At 37.7% G+C, this 24,232-nt stretch overlaps 1 protein-coding gene across 1 annotated transcript in view; it reads right to left on the bottom strand.

The window, feature by feature from the left end:
* Positions 1-265: 265 nt before the first annotated feature.
* The window catches only part of LOC107682227 (kinesin-like protein KIF26B), a gene marked incomplete at its 5' end in the record, with an annotated part of 30,219 nt that continues 6,252 nt past the window's right edge, over positions 266-24,232 (bottom strand). Inside the window, 10 exons of the mRNA XM_016478546.1 lie at positions 266-1,751; positions 1,959-2,109; positions 2,181-2,383; positions 4,836-8,241; positions 8,360-8,522; positions 10,259-10,418; positions 11,948-12,131; positions 14,134-14,396; positions 17,927-18,020; positions 20,082-20,294. Of these exons, the coding sequence (XP_016334032.1) occupies positions 1,603-1,751; positions 1,959-2,109; positions 2,181-2,383; positions 4,836-8,241; positions 8,360-8,522; positions 10,259-10,418; positions 11,948-12,131; positions 14,134-14,396; positions 17,927-18,020; positions 20,082-20,294 (4,986 nt within the window). The remainder of the gene's footprint in view (positions 1,752-1,958; positions 2,110-2,180; positions 2,384-4,835; positions 8,242-8,359; positions 8,523-10,258; positions 10,419-11,947; positions 12,132-14,133; positions 14,397-17,926; positions 18,021-20,081; positions 20,295-24,232) is intronic.

The following is a 24,232-nucleotide window of genomic DNA, read 5'->3' as shown; positions in this document are numbered from 1 at the left end:
ATTAAGGACGATATTCGTTTCACATTGTACCGCATATCACACAATGCATTACTTGAACGATTCACAGATGCTGAAGAATGTGACGGCTTGTGATGAAAAACATTTCGTGAATAAACATGGAAATTGTTTGTTCTCTCGTCTCCCATGATTTGGCAATAGATGCGTATTCAAAGAAATGCAAAAACAAAACCTATATAATATATAAAGAATAACAAAAGTGAAATATAGAAGTATATTTTATATATATATATATATATGGCATGAATTTAGCTACTGTACAATTTTAATGCATAGTGCTTTGCAGGCTAAATAAATTATAGAATATAAGCATCTCTGTCATACAGGCCTCCTGAGGTAAAAAATAAATAATATCCTTCATTCATTACAATGCCAAAAGGTCAAAAGGGCAGCAGGAATGTCGCTCCCCTTTGCTTTGGCGAGGGTCAGGGCAGGGAAGAGGAGTGAAGCGGGAATGGAAAAGCATATGAAGTCTTTAGCTAGTACCAGAAACAGGCTATATACTCATCTATAAACGTTTAGAGCTGAAACTGTCTCAAGCACCATATATATACTGTATATATAAACAGATTTATACCAAAGTGTCAGCACACGTACAATGAGACCACATAGAGGGAAGGCCAATGAGCAGACATATGCACCAATATGATCTGGAATGCAATGCAACTTACTAAATTCGACGATTTCGACAAAAGTTGTATTTGACGAACAAAATTATACTGTGAAGTGTTGTTTTAAAAATGCCCAAGAAGTTGGGATGCATTATTGATATTAAAGATCCTTGTTGGTCCTGCCAGACTGAGGATTCTTCTCGCCGCTCAACCGTGACACGTTGGAGTGGCCCAGCCCGAGGCGTCACACTGCTGAAAATGCCAACATAACCGCAGGGGATGTGAAAAATCAATGAGCCAATGCCAGAACCATTCTTCGAGATGTCCTGCTGTGCTATTCCATGAATATGAAATGCTCTATGTGGTCTCAGTGTGTCCAAGAATACAAAAAAATAATATAAAACACACGTAACAGTTCATGTTGAATGTGACTAGTGTATAACAATACAAATACCGAGACAGAGATTAAACACATAATTTAACAAGCAGTGTTTTCTTTTTCTTGTCACTTTTTAAACTTTTTTTTTTTGTATGCATGTTTTTTTTAAGCTAGCACCATCTGTACACAAATATGAATTTTTGTCCATAGATTTCCAAGATATTGAAGTGTTCACAAGGCACTTGTCGTCCTTTTTGTTCTGTTTTCATTCATTTTCTTTAACGATTTGTTCTTTTATATGGCAATATATTTATTTTGTTCACAGCAAGCGAGCAAGCCATTTTCGCAAACAACGACTCCAATGTTCCAAAGTGCTCATCCATCTTTGTGGGACAATGTTTTTTTTCTTTTCGTCAACTCTCCAAGTCCAGCGTTTTCTGTTCCCCACCAAAATCCATTTTAGAAAAAATATTAAGCCTTTATATTTTCCCAATCATTTCAGCCATCACTGTAGTGATGAACTTTGTAACTTGCTCACATACACCCTGCTGAGCCTTTTCCACTTCCAACTGTCCATAATACTTGGCGAATCTTTTACCGTCGCCGGCAGGAGATGTCAAAGCATGTGATCATCATCAGATGAGCTTTGCAGAAGTTGACCCGATTCTCCAGTCGTTCCGTGACAAACTCCAGAGCTTCTAAGTACTCCAGAGAGTCCACTTCAAACGTCTGCTGAAGGTCAACTGCAAAAATGAAGGAAACGGATGTTAACTGACAGAAGTTAAACCCACCAAACTCATACTTTTGTCTTGAAAAATATTTTACAATGCCTGCAGTTTGCATAGCTATTTAGTGAATTTTGCCATGTATTTTATTTTGTTCATATATGATAATTTCTTGGACTAGAAATAGTACCATTGATATCAACCCAAAGTGTGCAAATGACTTACATTCAGTGGTCCATTTCTCTGGCTCCAGCATCAGATGTTGTTTGGTTTGCTCTAGTTCCTTCTTCAGCCAATCGTACTTGGCCCGCACCTCTGAGATTCTCTGTTGCCGATGCTCTAAGATCTTCAGTTTGGCACTAAAGTATACCACTTCCTGAGGGCACAACAACAATAAGCGATACATCTTTCTAAACCACTGACAAGAACTGCTGTAAAAACACTTACCTTATTGCCTACGGTCCGCCTCCTCTGTAGACGTTCAACATCATCAATCTCATAAACCTTAATCTCGAAAGGTTCAACTAAACCCCTCTGTGTTGGCCGGAGGGGACCATCCACCCAGCGTACTCCTGGACTGATGACCGGCTTTCTCACGGGAGAAGTGGTGTCTAAGGTAAGGTTAGGGATTAGACGGCGTCTCTGGGACCCTAGGGATGAAACAATACCATGTGATGAGCATTATGTAAACACATTTTATCAATCTTGAGTTGTTTTATAATTAAACCAAGTGAAAAGACAAAAAAAAGTGTCAAAGTGTGCTACAGTGCTGAGCCAAAGCTTAACCTACACAGAGCCGCACTCCTACCAATTCGATGCAGCCGTGTAATGAAAAAGAGCACTGAGATAATAGCAGGACAGTATCTTATCTGAACAGTCTGGAGGAACCAAGTCTACAATAAGGAATTTGCCAGAAGTAGTTCCCCTATTTGCAAAGAAATTGACAGTTCCAGGTCTGATGATAAGTTATCTGATTTGGAACCAAGGAACAAGGTCATATTAATGTGTTTCAGCTAGTCATTTGGTCTGAAAACAGCACCGAAAAGGTCAACTTTTCAGTCTTCCCTCATTGCCTCGGAGAGACAGTGCTCTGAGTTCAGAAGAACGTTGGCGGTTGGCAGTTGATGTAAATTTTAACTGTGGTTGTGCTTTTATATCCTTGCAAAGGCCTTTTCAAATAAGGTATTCACAACATAATTACTATACTACTTTTCTTTGCGGTTCAACGTGTACTGGTCTAGCTTTTGTGTCTGAGAAATGATTTACATTTTCAGTTTTCTCACCATGCAAAGGTTTGTGGTGGCAAGAAATAGAGTAAAATTCTTAGCCTGAGGAAATGAGAGAAGAGGTGTGTATTCTGGAATTTATGCAGCACTAAATATTGAAAGACCACCCACAGCTAAGTTTGGCAACTGCTATCAGTCAGTATCATAACAGATCATCCAAGCATGTAGAGGGGAGCAGAGCTGTTTAAAAAGTTTTGTTTCTTCCAACTATAATCTGGAATGAGTCCTGAAAGCTTTGTAGTACAATAAATTTTCTTGAGCACAATTCATTAGGGATTACATTAACTGTACTGAGATCTTTGAATTGTTGTAATGCAGAAAGATGGATTCCACGATGAGCCATTAAATACATTTGCCAGACTTGAGAAGCAGACTACACACATAGAATAAAATAAAATAAATAAATAAACAAACAAATAAATATAGGTATATTATATTTATATTTCCAACATATTTTACATATATTTAATTTTTCATGTGTAAAATTCATATTAAAACTCTATGACATATTAATAACATATGCCACATGTATGTGTAATTTGTATATGACGCACACAAAGACATTTGTTTTGTGTATTAAGAATTATATACAGTGGGGAAAATATTTATTTGATCCCCTGCTGATTTTGTAAGTTTGCCCACTTACAAGGAAATGAAGGGTCTATAATTTTTATGGTAGGTTTATTTTAATGGATAGAGTCAGAATATCAATCCAGAACAAAACAGTTTATATAAAGGTTAAAAACTGATTTGCATTTCAGTGAGTCAAATAAGTATTTGATCCCCTACCAACCAGCAAGAATTCTTGCTCCCACAGATTAGTTATGTGCCGTGTAGAACACAGATTAGTCCTGTCACTTTAAGAAAGTACTCCTAATGTCAGCTTATTATGTGTATAAAAGACACCTGTCCACAGAATCTGTATCTTCCATTCCAACCTCTCCATCACCATGGGCAAGACCAAAAAAGCTGTCAAAGGACGTCAGGGACAAGACTGTAGACCTACACAAGGCTGGGATGAGCTAGAAGACCCTCTGCTAAGGGTACAGGACGACTTCAACGCATTGAGGGGCTGATGAACAGGGCTATGTACCGTAAAATCTTGAATGAGAACTTCCTTCCCTCAGTCAGAACACTGAAGATGGGTTGTGAATGGGTCTTCCAGCATGACAATGACCCAAAATACCGCCAAGGCAACAAAGGAGTGGCTCAAAAAGAAGCACATTAAGGTCATGGAGTGGCCTAGCCAGTCTGCAGACTGTAATCCTATAGAAAATCTGTGGAGGGAGCTGAAACTTTTAATTGCCAAGTGACAGCCCAAAAAACCTTAAAGATTTAGAGAGAATCTATAAAGAGGAGTGGACCAAAATCCCTCCTGACATGTGTGCAAACCTGATGACCAACTACAAGAAACATCTTACCTCTGTGCTTGCCAATAAGGGTTTCTCCACCAAGTACTAAGTCATGTTTTGCTTGGGGATCAAATACTTATTTGACACACTGAAATGCAAATCAATTTATAACCTTCATATAATGTTTTTTTTTCTGGATTCTTTGGTTTATATTCTGTCTATGTCCGTTAAAATAAACCTACCATAAAAAGTATAGACCATTTCTTTGTAAGAGGTCAAACTTACAAAATCAGCAGGGGATCAAATAATTATTTTCCCCATTGTGTACATTAACCAAGCTGACAGGAGTATGTTGACATTTTCCACTGTATTACACAACAAAAAGTGGTAAAATACTTTTTTATGTTGGATTATGGATTTTAAGCAAAAAGAAGCATCGTTTTTGGCATCTGATATTTGCTTACCTGTATTACTTCTTTTCTTTGAATTCTTAAGGCTCCTGCGACCACTGACAGAGCTGCTGTTTTCACTCATCGAGTCCTGAGCAGATGATGTGCTTCCTGTGGCCTCACTGTCTCGTATCATACTCTCATAGCCACTGCTGCCGCAACTGTGGTAGAACAAAGCAGTCTTTCCCATGGCTGGAGGAAGCTCTCCGCTTAGAACACTGCTGTTGTCACTGGCATGTCCGCTACTGCAACGGTGAGGCCTTCTTGGGGCGGTGATCTTACTGTAAGGTGAGGGCAAAGTATGGACCACCGGCCTTTCCTCTCCTTGGACTGCTGCTCCTCTCTCCTCAGTGTCTGAAGCCCCTCGTCCTTGGGCAGCACGAGAGCTAGCGCTACCTTGAAGGAGCTCAGAGATTCGTCCATTCACTGCTCTTAAAGGTAGCTTAGATGCTAACCCTGTCCCCCTGCTGCGACTTAAGGACTGAGTTGACCATGAATTTTGGTTCTGGTTCTTTCCATTGGGAGGCAAACTTGAGCTTCGGTTTACTGACTGCGGGAGGGACTTGGTGGAGAAACTTAGGGTCTTTGTGCAAGAGGTTGATAAGCTTCGAGCTTTGGGACTTGCCATAAGGAGTTTGCTAACTGCAGAGATTTTGGATTGACTTGCTTTGGGTAATTGTGTGGCATTATTATTACCATTTGGTCCATTGGTAGGTGATGAGAGCAAACCACGGGTGATGCTCCTACCTGTCCTTGGCATTGTACTGTCTTTTGTAACTCCTCCTTTAGAGCCTAGAGAGGTCAAACTCTCAGCCTTCTCTAAGGAATGACAGTCATAATGTGCCTCATGAGACCTCCCTAAGGAATTGGTTCTGTTTGCTAACTGCTCAAGTTTGGCACTGAAGAGTCTGCTGCTCTCTACATTTGGTCCTTTGTGTTTACCGGCCAAGTCTTCAGGTGTGCTGCCAAGGAAAGACAGATGCTGGTTTAGTGTCTGAGAATTTCCTGGACTATGCTGTGGACTTGCTCGATTCCTCTGGTCAAGGCTAGACTTCCTTACAGGTGGCAATGGTGGGATTCCTTTCTGACGAGCAAAGATGCCTTGCCTCCCTGCTGAACTTCTTCTTTCGAGTGTGGCTCTTGGACTGCAGGGAGTGGAAGTGGTAACCCCAAGGCTTTTATACTCTCCACTCATGTAACGATATGTAGGGTCTTCCAGATCGTCCTGCTTATTCAAGCGATGCCATGCACGAGGGAGACTACCCGTCCTGAGGATGTCTGCAGAGTACACTTGAATTATGCTTTCAGATGCATTGAAGACCATCTCGCAGCCATCCACCACCCGGTTCATTGAATCAAGGGAACATGCTGCTTCACTTGAGCTGTGCTTGTCAACTTGCCACTTCCTTTTTACAGATTCAGATGTTCTCTTCTCTGACTTTATATCACAGACCATCTCCAAAGGCTTGGTCTCTTCACATCCCTCCCTTTTCATCCAAGGGTCATCAAAATTGATCTCACTTGAGATTGGAACAGGTGGTGATTTGGGATCTTTGACTAGAGGGGTTTTTGTTTGTAAGTCCTGCACAACTATTGGATTAACAGCAGCACATGGGTGAGTTGTGATATTGGTCTTAAAAGGAACATAGCCACTTGAGGTTGAGGACAGCTTGTCTAGTTTGTGTTTAGCTGTGTTTTTATCATTCACTTCGGTTTTATTGGAATCACTCTCTTTGTCTGAGTTCTTTTGGTCATTTGACTCGGGGTCTATATCACCTTCTTCTTGAATTTCTAAAAGCCTGTCTTCGGCTATTGCCTCACCTTGTCCAAAGCACTGTTGGGCAACAAAACTATGGCATGACTGGTCGCCATCACTGCCAGCACTCATTTCACTCAGCCATGAGCTGATTGAGGAACGATGACTAGCTTGGGCATCCCCTTCTATCTTGCGGAGAGGCAGGAATTTAGCAATGTTGACTTGTGAGATAGTGGCGGTGGTAGTGCAGGGAGCTGTGGTGTAATGTTCTAGGTCTTCACTCATGCTGCTAATTATACTAACAGGTCTTGAACCCGATGTCATAGCCTGCACCGAGCAGTCACTGTTAAAGCTGATAATACTGGTTGGTCTGCCATTTTTCATCACCCCACTAATTGTCAGCTTTTCCACAAGGGTAAACACCAGCTCATCCTCTCCACTGGGTTCCAAAGGATGGTCCAGCGTAACTGTGGCTGTGGTGTCCTTCACATTTTTCTTACTGTCCAAAGGCAGCTGGGGAGCATCATCACACAGTGTCTCAGCTGATCCAAGGCTATTGGATGATGAAGATCTGTTTAGGACCTGTGGGCTCATCCCCACCGCAGAGGTTCTAGACTCAGGATTAAGCAAAGACTCTGTAGATGATTTTCTAGAGTCTTTATTAAGATTATGTGAGAAGTGAGGTGGTGTGCCAGGCATTATTCCTTTCTGGGTGTACACTTTGCAGCGTTGAGAGGGAGAGGATGGTGGTTTGTACTCTGAGGTTTTAGTAAGACTGGCAATGCCCAACCGTGGGGAGCCCATAGGACGAGGTTTACTCTCACTGCTGCTTCCACCACTGATGGATTCTTTGCTGTCATGTAAACTGGAGCTCTTAGCTCTGTGAAGAGGAGTTAGTTGCCCAATACCGCTGCTGCCAGTCACACTTCTGCTGCTGGAGAGTCCACAACTGCCTGTTGAAGACTGTGTCAAGATTTCAATTATTGACTGAGCGATCTCTGCTTCTTCAACCACCTCACGGATCTCCTCCAGCTGCTGGTCAGAGATCCTCTTGGGAGAACTGGATTGCTGACCCCCTTTAACGACTTGACCATGGCCAGGCTCAAATTTGGCAGCTCTGTTGGCAGGGACTTCTTCAAAAGGGAATGTCGTAACCTCTTCTCTTCCATCAATGCAGTCCAGCCTCTCTTGGAGCTCTGCAAAAGTGTTGCACTTAAGGCAGTCTTTTTCCTTTTTACCTGGCTCAGCACCTTCCTCTGGCAAAGGTGGGAGTGGCTGCGGATTAATGGTCTGCAAGGGTTGGACAGACTGTGAGGCTTGAACTAGTGGGGCTACAACCTGTTGAGATGGTTGTGATGTCAAAGAAGCCTTACCAAGATCTGATTTATTTTTATGTAGAGATGGGATTATAGGAACAAACTCTGGAGGACCTTCGTTGTCTGTTAGCTCTTTGTCTGAGAGGGCTGAGCCATTTGGACCTACATAGATAACTGTGTCACATGACTGTTCGCTGCTGGAATACTCTTCAGGGTCACTGGAGAGGTGTAGCAGGGGCATCTCTGAATCAACAACATTTCTAGAATGGATGGTTCTCAGCTGTGTTGGACGACGCATTCTTCCTTCCTCACATGAGCTCTCACCACCAGAGGAACTGGATGTGTATTGCTACAAAACAAAAATAAAAAACTGCATTTTAAAGTAATAAACATAAAATACAATGGTGAATCATTCTATGCTAAAAGAAAGTTCAATAAAATGAAGGAGAGTATCATACCACGCTTACTTTAGCCTTCTTCTTCTTCAGCCTAAGAACACGAGAGGCGATTTGAAGGGTAGAGAGTGTCTCTGAGAAATTGCTGGGTGACGAGGAAATGTGGGCTATCATAGTGGTGCGACAATTCATGTTTCCCAGGGACTCACGTAACAGCATTGTTAGCTTACTATCTCTGCAAACAAAAAATGGAAGAGCATAAATTGGCAAAATGATAGTTGTGTAACCAAATGATTAAAAGTGAAGCAACATGATTTGTAAAATGAGTTAACCTTTTCAGAATAAAATGTATTTGGAAAATGGATGCATTCAAAAATCAAGGCTTTGTGGAAATAACTCCTTTTCAATGAATACCTGGGCCACTTCTAGCAATCAGTCTAATCGTGTAATGTAACAATCTTTAATGATAAGAATGGATAGACCCTTTTGGGCATTTTATTTGCTGACCCTGATTCAAAAAACCTTGGCTGCCAGACAGTCTCTTTTTACAGAGAAAGAGAGACTGGAATTGGCATTTCCTGTTCTGTCTGCCTTCCCCATGGCAACCATTAGAGGTGACATATAAAGCTGCTTTTCAAGGATGAGTCAGCTAGTATTACAATATTCACATGTAAGTTCTCAGAAATCAATGACCTATACTATAAAGCAAAACATTGTCACAGAATACAACAGAGTGTACATTAATGTGATTACAGTGATAATCTTTTCTAATTTGTTTAATGTCGGATGATGTTCTTAAAAATGGTTAGTGAAGTGTGTAGTCAATCTTAAGTGGTCATTAACAGTTATCACATGAAAACTAAGCACAAATTATACAAGCACAATTTACTAGCCATGATGTAACAAAAAGAAAGTTATCTGAGATATCCCATTAAATAACATTCACCCCTTGGCAAAATATGTAAACACTTATTACACAACACATGTGAATGGTTTCTGGTTATTGCTACTAATATTATGCCACAAACTGGACAATGCATTCTAGTGTAAAATCGATAATTAACAATGAATTGATAATAATTCTGAACAATATTCTACATTTGGCATTAAATCAGAGAGGTTAAGTCATCCAATTAGAGAGATAAAAAGCAACTAAAATATTATTTAGCACTAATTAAATCTAAAATTAGTGACTTGTGTAGATTTATATTCATTTATGATGCATGTTAATTCAATTTATCTTGTGCAAATGTTGCATTCCTCCTAAAAGGCTGTAAATCCTAATTATATCTCAGCTCTCAAGAGCTGTTGCGTATCCAGCCTTAAACCCCATGATGCTCTGCAATGTAAATTCGCCATGATTAAATTAGGGAGCCATGGCATAAAAATGCAAACGTGCCTTGAGGGAGTTAAATGGAAGCGCTGCAAATTTTGGGAAAAATGCTGCTAGATGATACACTGCACCTTCTCAAAGTTGTCTGTTTAACTCAAATTAACATGCTGCTAAAAGAAATAAAACAGCAGTTGCAGAGAAATGGTCTGTGTTAAGAACGTTCAATGAATCCCAGCGAATGTGAAACTGCATCTGTCTCTATAGCTGCCTGGCACAAGCTAATTCACTTAGCTATTACCCTGAGGAGCGATAAAGGTTACATTCTCTCTGCAGATTCAACGTAGCATTAGAATCCACAAATAATTGCTAACATCAAAGGCTGGAAAATGTCAGTTTGTATATATATTATTCATATGAGGTGTGTTTGAGAAGAATTAATGGCATGAAGCGGAGATATGAAGGCTAAACATGTTGCATCTTTAATGAGTTTAGCGACTGGTGAATGACTTCACCCAGAACAGTATAATCGTAATCTTGACGTTGTGGTTACAACATATTTGTATGAGACTGAAAAGTCTAACCCAATGAGTTTTTGACTGAAATCATATGATGAGTCAAGTGAAAGGTAAAAGTCTTACTTGTAAGGGATGTGCTTGCTGCCATTGACTAAAGCTAAGATGACATTGCCCAGAGCGGACAGAGAGAGGCAGAGTCCTGTAGTGCTGTCACGGGTCTTGCTCAAAACCTTAACACAGCTGCCTAGATCGATGAGGTGCAGTCGGCTCCTGCCTCCCGACACTAAGCAAAAGAGCCAGAGAGTCAGATTTTACAACTAAACTCTAATAGGAGTTTCTAACATTTTCTTTATTCAACATTCTCTTAACTAACATATGATATACTATATACTTCAGGCACCATAGTGACAATTTGAAATGACTCAGCTGTAGTAACATGTTACACTACCATTAGTAAGACTTTTTTTTAATACTTGAATACTTTTGTTCAACAAGGACACTTTTATAATGTTTAACATTTATAACAATATAAAAGATTTCTATTTCAAATAAATGCTGTTCCTTTAAATCCTAAAAAAGGCATAATCAACGGGTTTGCTAATAATGTTGCAGCTTTGCATCACAGGAATAAATTACATTTTAAATAAATTCAAATAGAAAAGAGTTATTTTAAATTAATAATGTTTCATAACATTAATATTTTTAATGTATTTGTTGGTAAAATACATGCATGGTAGTATATATAAAATATGCCCTCATAAAGGTAAAAATTCCATATATGTGTGTGTGTGTGTGTGTGTGTGTGTGTGTGTGTGTGTGTGTGTGTGTGTGTGTGTGTGTGTGTGTGTGTGTGTGTGTGTGTGTGTGTGTGTGTGTGTGTGTGTGTGTGTGAAATATGATTTGAAAATACAATTTTGACACTGCATTATACAGTATGTTTTGTAACAGTACAGGTAGTGCCTCTGACTAAGTTAAATATTTAAATAGCTACTTAGTTTAAGTAAGAAAGTATAAATCTTGCAAAGAAAATGGTAAAGCAATAGAATGTAAAGAAACTGTCGAAAACCTCATGATGAGCATCTAATTCCATTATGAAGTATTATTGTAACCTAACGGTAGACTAATAAAGAGAAATGGAACTTATTAGTGAAAACACTGAGGTTAATGAACTTATATTTCAAATGGTGACATTATATCTATCTCTCTGTGTTTCTATTATGTAAGTTAACCTTAGCCATGGAAACATCCTGAGTGGATTTCATGACACTGCTTACACTAGCTCATTTTGGAGGTAATTCAAGTTTCTCAAATAACCTAAAAGCCCATGCTAACACATCTGGTTTTACTTTCTATTCACTCTTAGAAAAAGGCAGGACTCGCTTGTGCCAAACAGAAATGTATTTTGTGATAAGAGAAATTAGCACTGTTCTCCAGAAATAGCTAGTTTTAGCTTGACAGCTTTTAGATCAGATTGTACATCTCACATTAACAATGGCAGTTTCTTTGTCTGTTATCACACCCCTCTCAAAGATTATCAGCAGCAGACTATTTATAAACCACACAGGCAACATTTGGAAGTATAATGAGAAAGTTCGAAATCAACCGTGGAAGAGAGCAGATACTGCTGATAAGACTAGTACAGCTGAAGATACTGGTGTCCATCATAAAAGTATTTTAACAAGGTTAACCAGCAATAGCCAACATTTTGGAACCTAAAAAAATAGGTCACGGACCGAAAACCAGTTGAGAACCTCTGCTCTAGTTCATATTGAGTTTCTACTTAAACTCTGTCTAACCTATAATGATACTCACTTCCACCCTTGCCGGTCTTTTCCATTCGATACTGGTAGACGTGTAGGGTGAAGAGCATGTGAGAGTTACGGTGCTCCTCTTCGTCGTAGTCTGGTTTACTGCTGTAACGTGCAGCAATGGCAGCATCCAAGAAGAAAGCGGCCTTCTCAGCCGTAGGAGCACGCAACTCACTCTGATTCTGTAACTGTGAAAAACACCAAGGATGCAAATGTGAATTTTATTGCACAGTTTTGGCTAAAAAAAACATTTGGTATGAGAAGCAATACTGAATTTGTACTCCAAACATGGCAATTTAACAATTAGTGGTCTACTGAAATAATGCCAAGGTAGATAAATGGGCTGATATTTAACAATTGTATTATCTCATCGGCTGCAAAGTTTTACTGTTTGGCTGATGAGTGCCAGCAGTCAGACTTTTACTTTGACAGCACCAAGACCTTTTTGACTTTGTGAAAAATACTATAATAGGATTACAAGAAGTTTCTGTCTAAAGTATATATCTGCTTGTTTGTTGTTTTATGCCACCCTGTTCTCGTAAGATATTGGCACTGGCTTTCAAAAAAATCCATATTGGTCGACCACTATTAACAATACTACAGAAAATAAAAGAAAGCATTAAAACGCTGTCAGTTCAGCTACATCTTAATATCTATAAAGAAATTCTTCTGTTTGTTATTTGGCAATAATCATGTCAGCACGGCCTTGGGTATCACGTCTGAAGCCGGCTCTGTGTGATAAGGTTGACTGTCACAGGAACAGGAGAAGTGAGGGCATTACAATCCATTGCTGTGAGGTATCAGTCCAAGATGAGATTAGTGCACATGTCTGAGGATTACAGAGACAGGGGTTGCCTCTGCTCGACTAATCCTCTCATCATGTATTAGCATTTTTCTCAACAATGCCATCTTTATTGGAAGCTGATTGTCATGCTTGTTTTTTGTTTTTTTGTTTTTACACTGGGGGTATTCCCAGAATAAGGCAAAAAGTGTGCCAATATTGTTAAACTTTTTTTTCTAATTTCAAAATAGTTATTTGTTACCATTTTAGAGAGAATCAGCAATAAAAAGAAAAACATGAATTTTTGGCATCATTCTACATCACTAACAAACAGAATAGCAAAATAGACTGTTTTCAAACAGGTGTCAAAACACTACCAATGGTCAGGCAAACAGAAAGTCCCACCCTAAACAGTGTTGTTATTGTTAACTAAAGCCAAAACTGTTAAAAATCAAAAAATAAAATAAAATAATGTTGCTTTGGCAACTCCTGAAATAAATAAGCTTAAGTACTCAAATTAATTAAAGCCATGTAGAAATGTTTATAAATAAATAAATAATAAGCACATAACAAAATAAAATTAAAGTGAAAACTGAAAATATAAAAATAAAAGCTACTATACTATAATAGTATCTAAACCCCACGGCAAACCCAACAGCATTGGTTGAGACAACATTGCTTTTTTTATAGTGCCACAGTTTTTACATTTTTCAGAAAAAAACAAAAAGGCTGATTTATAGTATCATATTAAGATCGGATAGAAATGTAAACATTGTAAAAAATTACACACTTCATCTTAATGTTACTTATGTTATTTACGTCATAATGACATTTGAATGAAATGGATATACTGAGATTTTCACAGTATTTTAATATCAATCAACAATATACTGCACATATGTGACCCTGGAGCACAAAACCAGTCTTTAAGTCGCTGGGGTATATTTGTAGCAATAGCCAAAAATACATTGTATTGGTCAAAATTATAGATTTTTCTTTTATGCCAAAAATCATTAGGATATTAAGTAAAGAGATCATGTTCCATGAAGATATTTAGTAAATTTCTTACCGTAAATATATTAAAACTTAATTTTTGATTAGTAATATGCATTGCTAAGAACTTCATTTGGACAACTTTAAAGGAGATTTTCTCAATATTTTGATTTTTTTGCACCCTCAGATTCCAGATTTTCAAATAGTTGTATCTCGACCAAATATTGTCCTGTCCTAACAAACCATACATCAATGGAAAGCTTCTTCATTCAGCTTTCAGATGATGTATAAATCTCAATTTCAAAAAATTGACCCTTATGACTGGTTTTGTGGTCCAGGGTCACATATATCATGAACAATATACTGTATAATTCAAGAAATTTGAACAACATTAATGATCAGAACGATTATTTTACCTGCATCCCACAGATGGGGTCCTCGCAGAGGTAGACTCCTGGAGACTGACCGTCCTGCAAACTGCCTGTCGCCACCTCCGACAACAGATCTTTCAGGTTCTCGTCTTTTCCCCAGACCTCCACAGCTGACACTCGTACGGAGAAACGTGCGCCTGTCTTTTCCTTGCACTCGTTGATCAGTTTGAAGAGCCAGGAGATGGCACACGGGATGATCCCTAAACTCTGCATGGAGTCGTCCTTGCCGATCATAGTGTAGGATTTGCCTGCGACCAGATCGAGAATCGAGTTGGCGATGGATCGCTTTGCATACAATCACATTTCTTGGTTTATGATGATTGGCAGGCCTTTCAAAACGGTAGAGTTAAAATAGGTCAGGTGCTAAAAGCCATGGTGCATTACGCCAGTACGTATGGTCTACTTCACACTTTCTAATATGATAGTTAGCTTGCAGACCAGCACTCTGGCATAAACCACAGTGACAGATGTCACACACACGCAAGACAAACACATTCCAATAAAATTTAAAATCCATTAAAGCTGGAAAACCGACAAGATTAGCATAATCACGCTTAGAAATATAGTCGGAAAATGTACCGTGCCTAATCACAAGAATGTTTTGTCTGCCTTAAATGGGTTTTTATTTCCAGAAAAGCCCTTGGTTTGACAGTCTGCTGACATTTCCCATATGCATATTGTCTTAGTGTGGTTGAGTAAGCACATACGCCGTGTGGGCAGCACTGGGCATTAAACGCAGGTTCACCCGCAGGACCAGAACCAGAACAACAGCCTGTTGATTGGCAGCGTCCCTGGATTCATTTCTGGACATTGCCCTCAAACACAGTCACATGCATAAATAACCGTGCTGTTGACATGAAAGGGGCCACTAAACAACGCCATATGTCACAGCACACATTCAGATCAGACTGAACTTCAAAAGACGGATTCCTCCAGTTTGGGTGGGAAAGAGAGCAAGAAAGAGAAAACAGAAACAGGAATCAGAGATAATATCTGCTGAAATAGGACAAATACGCACAGCAATTCAAACATCACAACAGTTCATAAAAAACAAGCCAATTCTGCAATGGTGCAGATGCAGCAGATAATACATTTATTCATGATTTAATATGACACACCTGAGGCAGATTTTTCATACTTTGTTTTTAAAAAGATGGTAATTCTAAAAAGTAGCACTTTCATGTTTAAGAAGGTGTTGTACTATTGTGGCAGGTGGAGCTGCTCATGGCAAAACTGGATCAAAAACTTTACAGGATGAAACAACTTTATCAATATACCTTTATATCCTGGTCCATTACAATATTTTCCCACCCAGTACTATTTTAGTATTATTTATATACTATTATAGCATTTTTTTTCATATTTTAAATGAGCTTTTATTGTTATATTTGCAGTTTTCACTTTAATTTTAGTTGGTTTTAGTAATTTTTATGTGCTTTTGTCGTTTTTATTAGTTTTTTGTATTTTTCAATATTTCTATTTAGATTTTTTTGTTGTTGTAATTTTAGTACTTCAATGTATTTTAGTTTAGTTAATTGTAAGGTTTTTAAGTTTAGGTTTTCATCTAATATTTATATTTTATTTAATTTCAGCTTTATTTTAATTAAAGAAAAAAAATGATTTAGTTTTAGTTTACAATAACAATACTGATTCCACCACTGAAAGTAAAAACATTTAAGAGGTAAATGTAAATTATGAGGACTACACTAACACAATGGTATAAAAAAGTAATCATTTAGTTGCAGATGGCAATAAAACACTTCTGGATATTGATTGGTTCAATACAGCGTGCTAAAATACATGCTACATATTTACTATATTTCCAAATACAGCTATGATGTGAAATACCTGTCCACCTAGCTAACATATAATTTGTCATCAAGATTACACTGCATTAAATCTACTAAAAACAAATAATAGAAAAAGCATTACTAAAAGTGCATACATAGTTATATGATTACATTTATTTTCATTTATCTAATTCATTATTTATAATTGAAGTACTTTTAATTATATTTATTTTTTCTTATTATTTGTTTTGATGCGTTTTCTTTTTAATTGCATTATTTATTTTATATCCTGACTGTAACATATCAAACATGCTCTGCTGAAAATGGTCTTTCACATCAATTAAAGTTGCTGGGCTTTTACTTCCAGGTGGAAAATAAGACGGATGCTCCGTCGCAGATGGACTGAGAGTCAGTAATTCAATCAGACTGGATGGAGAGTGGCATGATGGGAAGGCAGCGCTTATAAGACTCAATTACTACAGCATCTCTCTTCAAAATTTTATACACACAAATCCATTACAGGCTTCAACTTGTCCTTCAATTTTATGCATTCTGACTTATTGCAATAAAGCATAAAATAAGCCTCCGGGCTGATCAAGCAGTTTCAGGACAGGAGATAAAGCTTCATGCCAGAATACTGCTACAGTATTTTAATGTTCACCATACGGACCTGTGCATCCTCACAACCAGCATGACATACAGGATCTAGAGGTCAGGGAGTATTATGTAAGATTAATATTTCGCTCTCTAGTTGATTTGAAGGTCAAAAACAAATCTCTGTGTTCAAGCCTGATACATCTCAAAAGATTGCATCTTAGGTATTCATGCACTTAAGCACAATGGTGACCAGGGGTTGGCTCGTTGCACCACTCGAGGTCACCATGATTCTTTTGTTTCTTGTTTTATACAACCACCTTTTCAAGCCAAATGTCCAAGGTAATTACTTTCAAAGCACTAACACACCAGTCTCGGGGTTATTATGGCTAGTTATTTTGCTTTGCGCGGCTGACCAATTAAATCACCGTAAAATGATGTATGAGCCGGTCTTTGGTTTTCAAGTAAAGGTTAATGGAAACAAGGCATCTGAGGCATTACACGCTGTCATCAAATCACTGACCAGCAACCACAGTGGCATTTTTCCATTGTTTTCTAAGCAAACGGCTGGTTAATTTTTACACTAATCTTCCAGAAACAACAATGGACAAAGCCGGCAAAATAGGGTGAGATCATCTTGTAGTCTGCCATGTGTGCTATGAAACTAATTCCATCTAATTCACAGGATGTAAACGGTTGAGTATGTTACTGAACATAAAATCTAGCGTAGCGTTAGTTCTGGCAGGTCACATTAGTCAAGCTTGCATCAGCTGACTCTCAGCTGATCCCCATCAACCTATGGGAATACGACACCTATCTAAGCATTCATATATAAGGTCCCTCAGTATTATCAGCAGTTTTCGCATTGCTCAATAGCTAATTACCCTCCTCCATCCCCAACTCCTCCTCTGTCAGTCGGGATTCAGCCTTCTGATTCTCCTTTGAATCAGACTAATTCTAAAATGTGTACATAACATTATTGAACTTTAATGATATCTGCAATACATTTATGTTGGTTCTGTTCTGTTTACGCTGGGGGGGTTATCACTGCTCTCCCTGCTCTCATCCATGCTAGGCTGCATGGATGCGCAGGGAGTTCTTGCCCAGAACGGAACCATACCGCCAATCCAAACTGTATGCTAATTGTCAATCATCTTTGACGATAGTGGTCCTGACAGAAACACATCTGAGAGATGGAGATAGTAACATTACATTATGACAGTCTGATGTTTATTACAAAGGCAAGAAAAATTTCTGCCTGAAAAGGCACTTGCAAGGTATTAGTAAAGGCCAATTGAAGCACTTTTCTTTGTGATGGGCTGATATATTAAAGAGATGCTGAAATATAGTATGCTGATTTATTAAAAAGACACTAATCTCAAATTGTCTCTTACCTAGTTTGGAGTGTCCGAAACAAAATACACAGCCGTCTGCTCCATTGACTACAGACTGGATGACCTCAGCCACAGTTCCTGCACAAACCTCTGCCTGCCAGGAAACAGAGAACAGCCAATCAAATTCAAGCACTGCAAAAATAACTAAAAGAAAAAAAAAATGCATGACTTAAATTAAATAAAGGATTTTTGATTGGTTTTTTTTCTAACTTGTTTTCGATAAAAATTATCTAAAATATATAAACAAAATAAATTTACTTGAGAAGACTTGTTTTTTTTTGAGAATGTACTGTAACTTTGATAAAAGTGTGATAAAGCAGTTTTTTCACTTAATTTTATTTTTTGCTATTTCATGTAAAAATCATTTTGAATAAAAGTGTCTGCTAAATGAATACATTTTAATGTAAATTATTTTTTAAAGATATTTTACTTGGACATTAAGACAAAACATGTGCAAAAAAACAAACAAACAAACAAAAAATCTTCTGTCCTTGTTTTATCAACTACCCATTCATGCTTTGTGGTTAAAGATCTGGGTTGGTAACCTTGTATTTACAAATCCCATAAGGGGTGACATATAAACAACTGCCATTTTGCCTTTAGCCTTAATCAGCATTGTGAGGAACCTCAGGCTGCTCCAGAGGGACTGTCCCTGTATTAACAACATATTGTTGATTTGTACAACAGTGTTGGGCAAGTTACTCTGAAAATGTAATCAAATTACTGATTACTCCTTTTAAAAGTAATCACGTTACTGTTCTGATTACTTTATTTCAAAAGTAATTAGTAATTAGTTACATTACTAGTTACATTACTTTTTTCTCCATTAAATTTATGAAATCCCAGCATACATGCTCCCGATAAATATCTGTTATTAAAGCATCAACATTCACAGAACACTGTTATTTTTAACTAAAGCAAGCTGCTGCGTGCATGGTTAGGCAGAATGCCAGCAAAGAGCGCTGCATTTATAATCTCTAAAAGACATCTCAGTTCATCGCAATCTCACAAATCTCTGTTCATAGTGTCTACAATTCGTGTGTTATAATGAGAGGATTCGTGAGCACGCACATTTCAGCACTGCATTGCTCAACGCTGCAAACACTAATTTCTATTTTGAAAATTATAACGCATTAAATTACTCCGTTACTAAAAAAGTAATCAAATTACAGTAACGCGTTACTGCCCAACACTGCTGTACAATGAAACGATTGTTTTTGCAATTCTATTTGGTGACACTAGTGGCAGAAATTACACAATGCATGTTTAATGGTTACCACAAACTTTAAAGAGCAGGTCATATGGATGTTAATCAAAAAGGGCATGATAAATAAAGATATTGTTTCTCAAAAGAAAGAGTCGACTCTGAACCGACTTAACGAGTCGTCATATTTTTGTATCTTCTGTCTGTTACCTATATACATCACAAGATAATACTTTTACATAATCCCCGCCTGCCCGTGAAGTATGAACACTCTGACCTGCCCACAAACACTTCTGCTAGTTAGTGTGTTTACATCATGTCGAGAAGACGCTGTGTTTTCAGCCTTACTGGGCATACTAACACAGTTCCCACACGTGCACCTCAAATAAGTAAATAATAATAATTAATGCAATAAATCTGCTGTCATATCCCGTAAAGTACCACATACAAAGTTTAAACTTACCACTGAGAAACGTCCTGATCAAGTCGTGCTTGCGATGGAGTTTCCGTTGAGCGACTGCATCGGTATCATCCTCGGACTCGGGCTCGAATTGATAAGGCAATATCGATGCTATTTTTGTAACCTTATAGCATCTTTGTTTACAAGTAACCCTCCGGAGCAAAAAAATAATTATTGTAATAGGTGTTTCGTTTCCGACACGCATTGTATACGGAAAGACCAATCACAACAGACTTGGCCAGCTGACCAATCAGAGCAGAGTAGGCTTATGGAAGGGAGGGGTTTACAGACCTTAAGCTCAGAACTGCTTCGAACGAATCGTTTCGACATCATTGAAAAATTATTCTAATATTAAATGTATATTCTGAGAAAATTACAATGTTTTATGACCTTGGATGCATTTAAACCTGTTGTCGGGGACTCCAACACAATATTAGGACACTTTAAAATACCATATGACCTGCTCTTTAAAAGTAGTAACTATCTCTCACCTGAGAGGCATCATGGGAGAAGGCCGCATCAAATGCAAACATCTTTGGAGGAACCTGGTTGGAGCTGCCACATTTCTGAGTTTGATTCTGCTGAGAATTAACTGCTGGATCCATGATGGTCACCTGCTTCTTACGAGAATCGACCTTCAGGAACGAGCTGGACTCTGCTGCGCTGACGGGCGATGAAGGACATACGCGTACCATCACTTTAACCTGCACACAAATACAACAACATCTGCTCAGTAATACAACATATCAAAGTGGCATGTTGCACAGCAACAACCTCTCTGCGAGTAACACCACAACCAATGTTTTTGTGAACAAAACAACATTCTGCTTGAGGGAGAACAAGCTATTTAAGTAGGTTTATGGCTTTGTCAAGGGTTGACAGATGGAAAGTTTGCATCTCCTTTCTGAACACTTCTCCTATAAGAGCACCTTGCCGTTTCAAGTGGAACTTTTTGAAACTATAAACACCCCAAACTTTAACATGTTTATGCCATTTATACCATTTTTGACAGAACTGTGTGCTACTTAGAGAGTTATTCATAACTCTTTAATATTTCACAGTCAAATATGTGGAGACACCAGGCAAGCATTAAAACTCAATAATGCTGCAAAATGCAGTTGCAAGATTAAGGAAAAGGTACGCCAAGTAACTTCAGCTGAAGTTTAGTTTGAGGAACTTATATTTACATAAAAACTTCCTCTAAATAATAGAGCATAATAATAGCACAGTCTACAAAAAGTGTTGTGTATAGTCCATACATCTGGATAAACAGACTGCGCATCCACCAAATGTTAGATAAATCTAATAGCTGAACATTTACTTGTTACTTGAAACTCATTCTCCAACTATGTATAAATAATGTAATAAATCATCTAATATAACCTATGTACCCTTCCATATGTGTCTCACATGATACACGCATAATAGACATCAAACCTAATGCCGTGTTTATAAGCTTGTGCTCAGTAAAACCATCATTGACTGAATGTAATTACAGATTAGTGGACTAGAACACACAAGTGATTGTTGGAGCTCTGCAGAAAGACGGGCGATAAATCTTGGGTTTCCTTCCAACTCAAACTTGGAGTGTGATACTAGAAGCCCATCTAAAGACTGCAAAAGTGATCTTTCACCATTCCTTTGCAGTCTAGACACAATGGTCAGACATACTTGACTCACAACACAGATATTCAGGACACCAAGGCTGCATTTATTTGCTCCAAAAAATACTGTAAAAATTATAATATTGTGAAATGTTATTAAAATTTAAAATTGTTTTAAAATGTAACATATTCCTGTGATGCATCATTACTCTGGGTTTGTTTGATTTTTTTATTTTTTCGGACTTTGTTCTTTTGAACAGCATTCATTTGAAACAGAAATCTTTCTTAACTTTATGTATTTAATGTCACTTTTGATTAATTTAATGCATCCTTGCGAAACATCCTTGCATTATGAAATATCTTCAAATAACTGGACTACACATATTCACACTAAATAAATAGCCCAGGATGAAATGTTGACCTATTTAATGCCTCATCCCATTTATAAATGCCTCCCTGAAGTAAATGCTCCTTGGTTCTCTATAAACTGTGACTAATACGCTTTCTCTCTGAGTCCTTGCTTGTTATGGAGATACGGAAATGTGGTCACAGAGCAGCTCAAGGGGCAGTTATAACATCTGTCATGCTGTGAAACGTAATTACTGAAATCAAAGCATTAAAGATTAAATTTCAAGTTAAGTACATATTCAAACAACAATTTTTTCTGACCCTAGAACAGTACAGCAGTTCAGCATGTCTTCTCAATGCAAAGCCAAAATCAAAGCAGCAGACATAATTACTTTAGAAATCCAATCTTGACGCCATATGGATTAGCAACTATAATACCATCATCATTACACTGATAGACATTTTGATAAAGCAGGAAATTTGCTTCTCTAGAGTATCAGAGTCATTCAGGCATCTATTTGTTCTGAAGCATTGTGATTATTGGTTACCTTTGAATGATTGTTTTAGTGCACAAAGATAATGAAAGCATCTCTCAAGATATATTTTTTTCTAGTTTATAGATCAATAAGTGATTTGAGATCATATGTAGAGGAGATTTCCCTGTTATTGCCTCTGGACAGGAGAGAGAATCCTATAACAGTTCAAGTGGATTTCACCAAGATCAATATATTAAATTTATTTTCCCAATTTTTAAATAAGGACAATAGATGAAAATGGTTTATACCAATTGCTCTTTTCATTTCTGCAATGAAATGAAAACATTTAGATTTGCATTTATTTTGTAATTTATATTATTTCTGAAACCTCATAGATAGGTATAATTGATTTTGTATAGAAAATTATATTTATAATAATAATAATAATACACAAAACATGTATAATTGTTTTGCATTACACACAATTCAATTCATATACTTTTTTTTTTTTAAACAATGCAGAAGAAATTTATAACAACAGAAGCTACTAAGAGGCTATTTAATATGCAAGAATTCATTACATTTCATTTGAATATCAACTTGTCAGATGTTACTCCTAAATTTCCTTAGCAGAAATAAATAAATAAATGTTTATATACAATAACAGAATAAAATGAAAAATAAATTAAATTACATACTAAAATCATACTAAAATCTCTGACTTTTGATTGCAAACTTTTGTATCTTGGCAAATCTGAGCACAGTCCAAATGTCTTCACATGACATTTCTAGTATGACATCTTAAAGGAAAGATCTGAGAAGCAGGAAACTACAAGAAACAAGTAAAAACTGTAAATTTTTGCCTTCTCTGCATGGGAACAGACTTCCAGGAGTGTCATTATGGTGTGTTAAATATTTCATCCTGGTGTTATTTAATAGCAAAGTGAACCCTGCCTACAGTTTTTGCATATTCTACCTGAATTATGCATGAGGTGCATTGTTGAGGACACATCACACACAACACTTCTGGACTAACCTGCTGAATATGTGCGCACAAATCAGGACAGCTCTTTTGTAGTCTGGGAAAAGAGGAATGCCTGACCTTTGACGCTGTAATGATACTGTCATTTCATGCATTGCCACATCAACCTAATCCACGTGGCAGCATTTCTAGCAATGCAGCTACAGTAGATACAGTCCGACTTATCTATACAAGCCTATGCGGTCTACTTTTGCAGTAAAGCTCCTCTTTGAGCCATAGTGATAAGTCTCAACACCAATAGCCTCAAACCGGCTCAGATCTAATAACGTGCTGGCAGACAGAATTTAATGAAACCCCTTTCTACACCCACAGTCCCTGCACTACAAAGAGTCATGCCTTTTTCTGTTCCCAATAACCAGGCTTGTTTAGTCACGTCCGGCATCTCTAAGCCCATTTACCACAAATAGAATTTCTTCTGTTTGGTGATTTGCAACCCATTGCCTGCATTGAGCATCTGATTTTCAGAAGCAGGGATAAGATCACGGTAGGGGGGCTCATTAGGCAGCATATGCGGCAGGATGGAGGAGGAGGAGGTGGTGGTCTCTCTATGAGCTCTCACGGCTCTTGTGGGTGTGAGCAGTTTGGATAAAGCAGCACGACTAATTAAAGGAGATGCTTTCTTCTGGGTTATTGCAGGTCTTTAAGAACACTGGAGCGAGAGCCAAACCCACATACTCACTCAGTGGTGCCCACATAGCTACTGTTTCTCATCATTACATTATAAAACCTTATTTTATTCAAACCTAAATAAGATACAATAGCCCCATGAGTGACACTTAAAGCATACGGATGTCACTGTATTATAAGTTAACAAATAACCAGATGAGATATGCAAACAAATAATGCTTTTCTAATTTCTGACTTAACTTTAGTTGACCATATTTGCTATTACTTTCAATCAGATGATCCCAAGGTGAATTTAGCGCATATTGTTTTTGCTTTAAGAACCAGCATAGACTGCAGTGTTACCTGTACTGTTTTTCAATAGCTTAATCTTCATCACCACGGCAAAATATTTCATATTTTGATATATTGATATAATGATAGATTAAATATTTCATATTTTTCATTTTTTTGCCTGAGTCATCAAAATGGGTTTGTTTTGAATTTGATATAGGCTAACAATAATACCGTGCACCGCAAAACAGCTAACAATAATACCGTGCAACAAC

This window comes from Sinocyclocheilus anshuiensis, unplaced genomic scaffold (assembly GCF_001515605.1).
Source record: "Sinocyclocheilus anshuiensis isolate Anshui unplaced genomic scaffold, SAMN03320099.WGS_v1.1 scaffold1098, whole genome shotgun sequence".
In the NCBI taxonomy this organism is placed as follows: Eukaryota; Metazoa; Chordata; class Actinopteri; order Cypriniformes; family Cyprinidae; genus Sinocyclocheilus; species Sinocyclocheilus anshuiensis.
The sequence above is the reverse complement of the archived record's forward strand: the minus strand, read 5'-3'. Positions and strand labels throughout refer to the sequence as shown.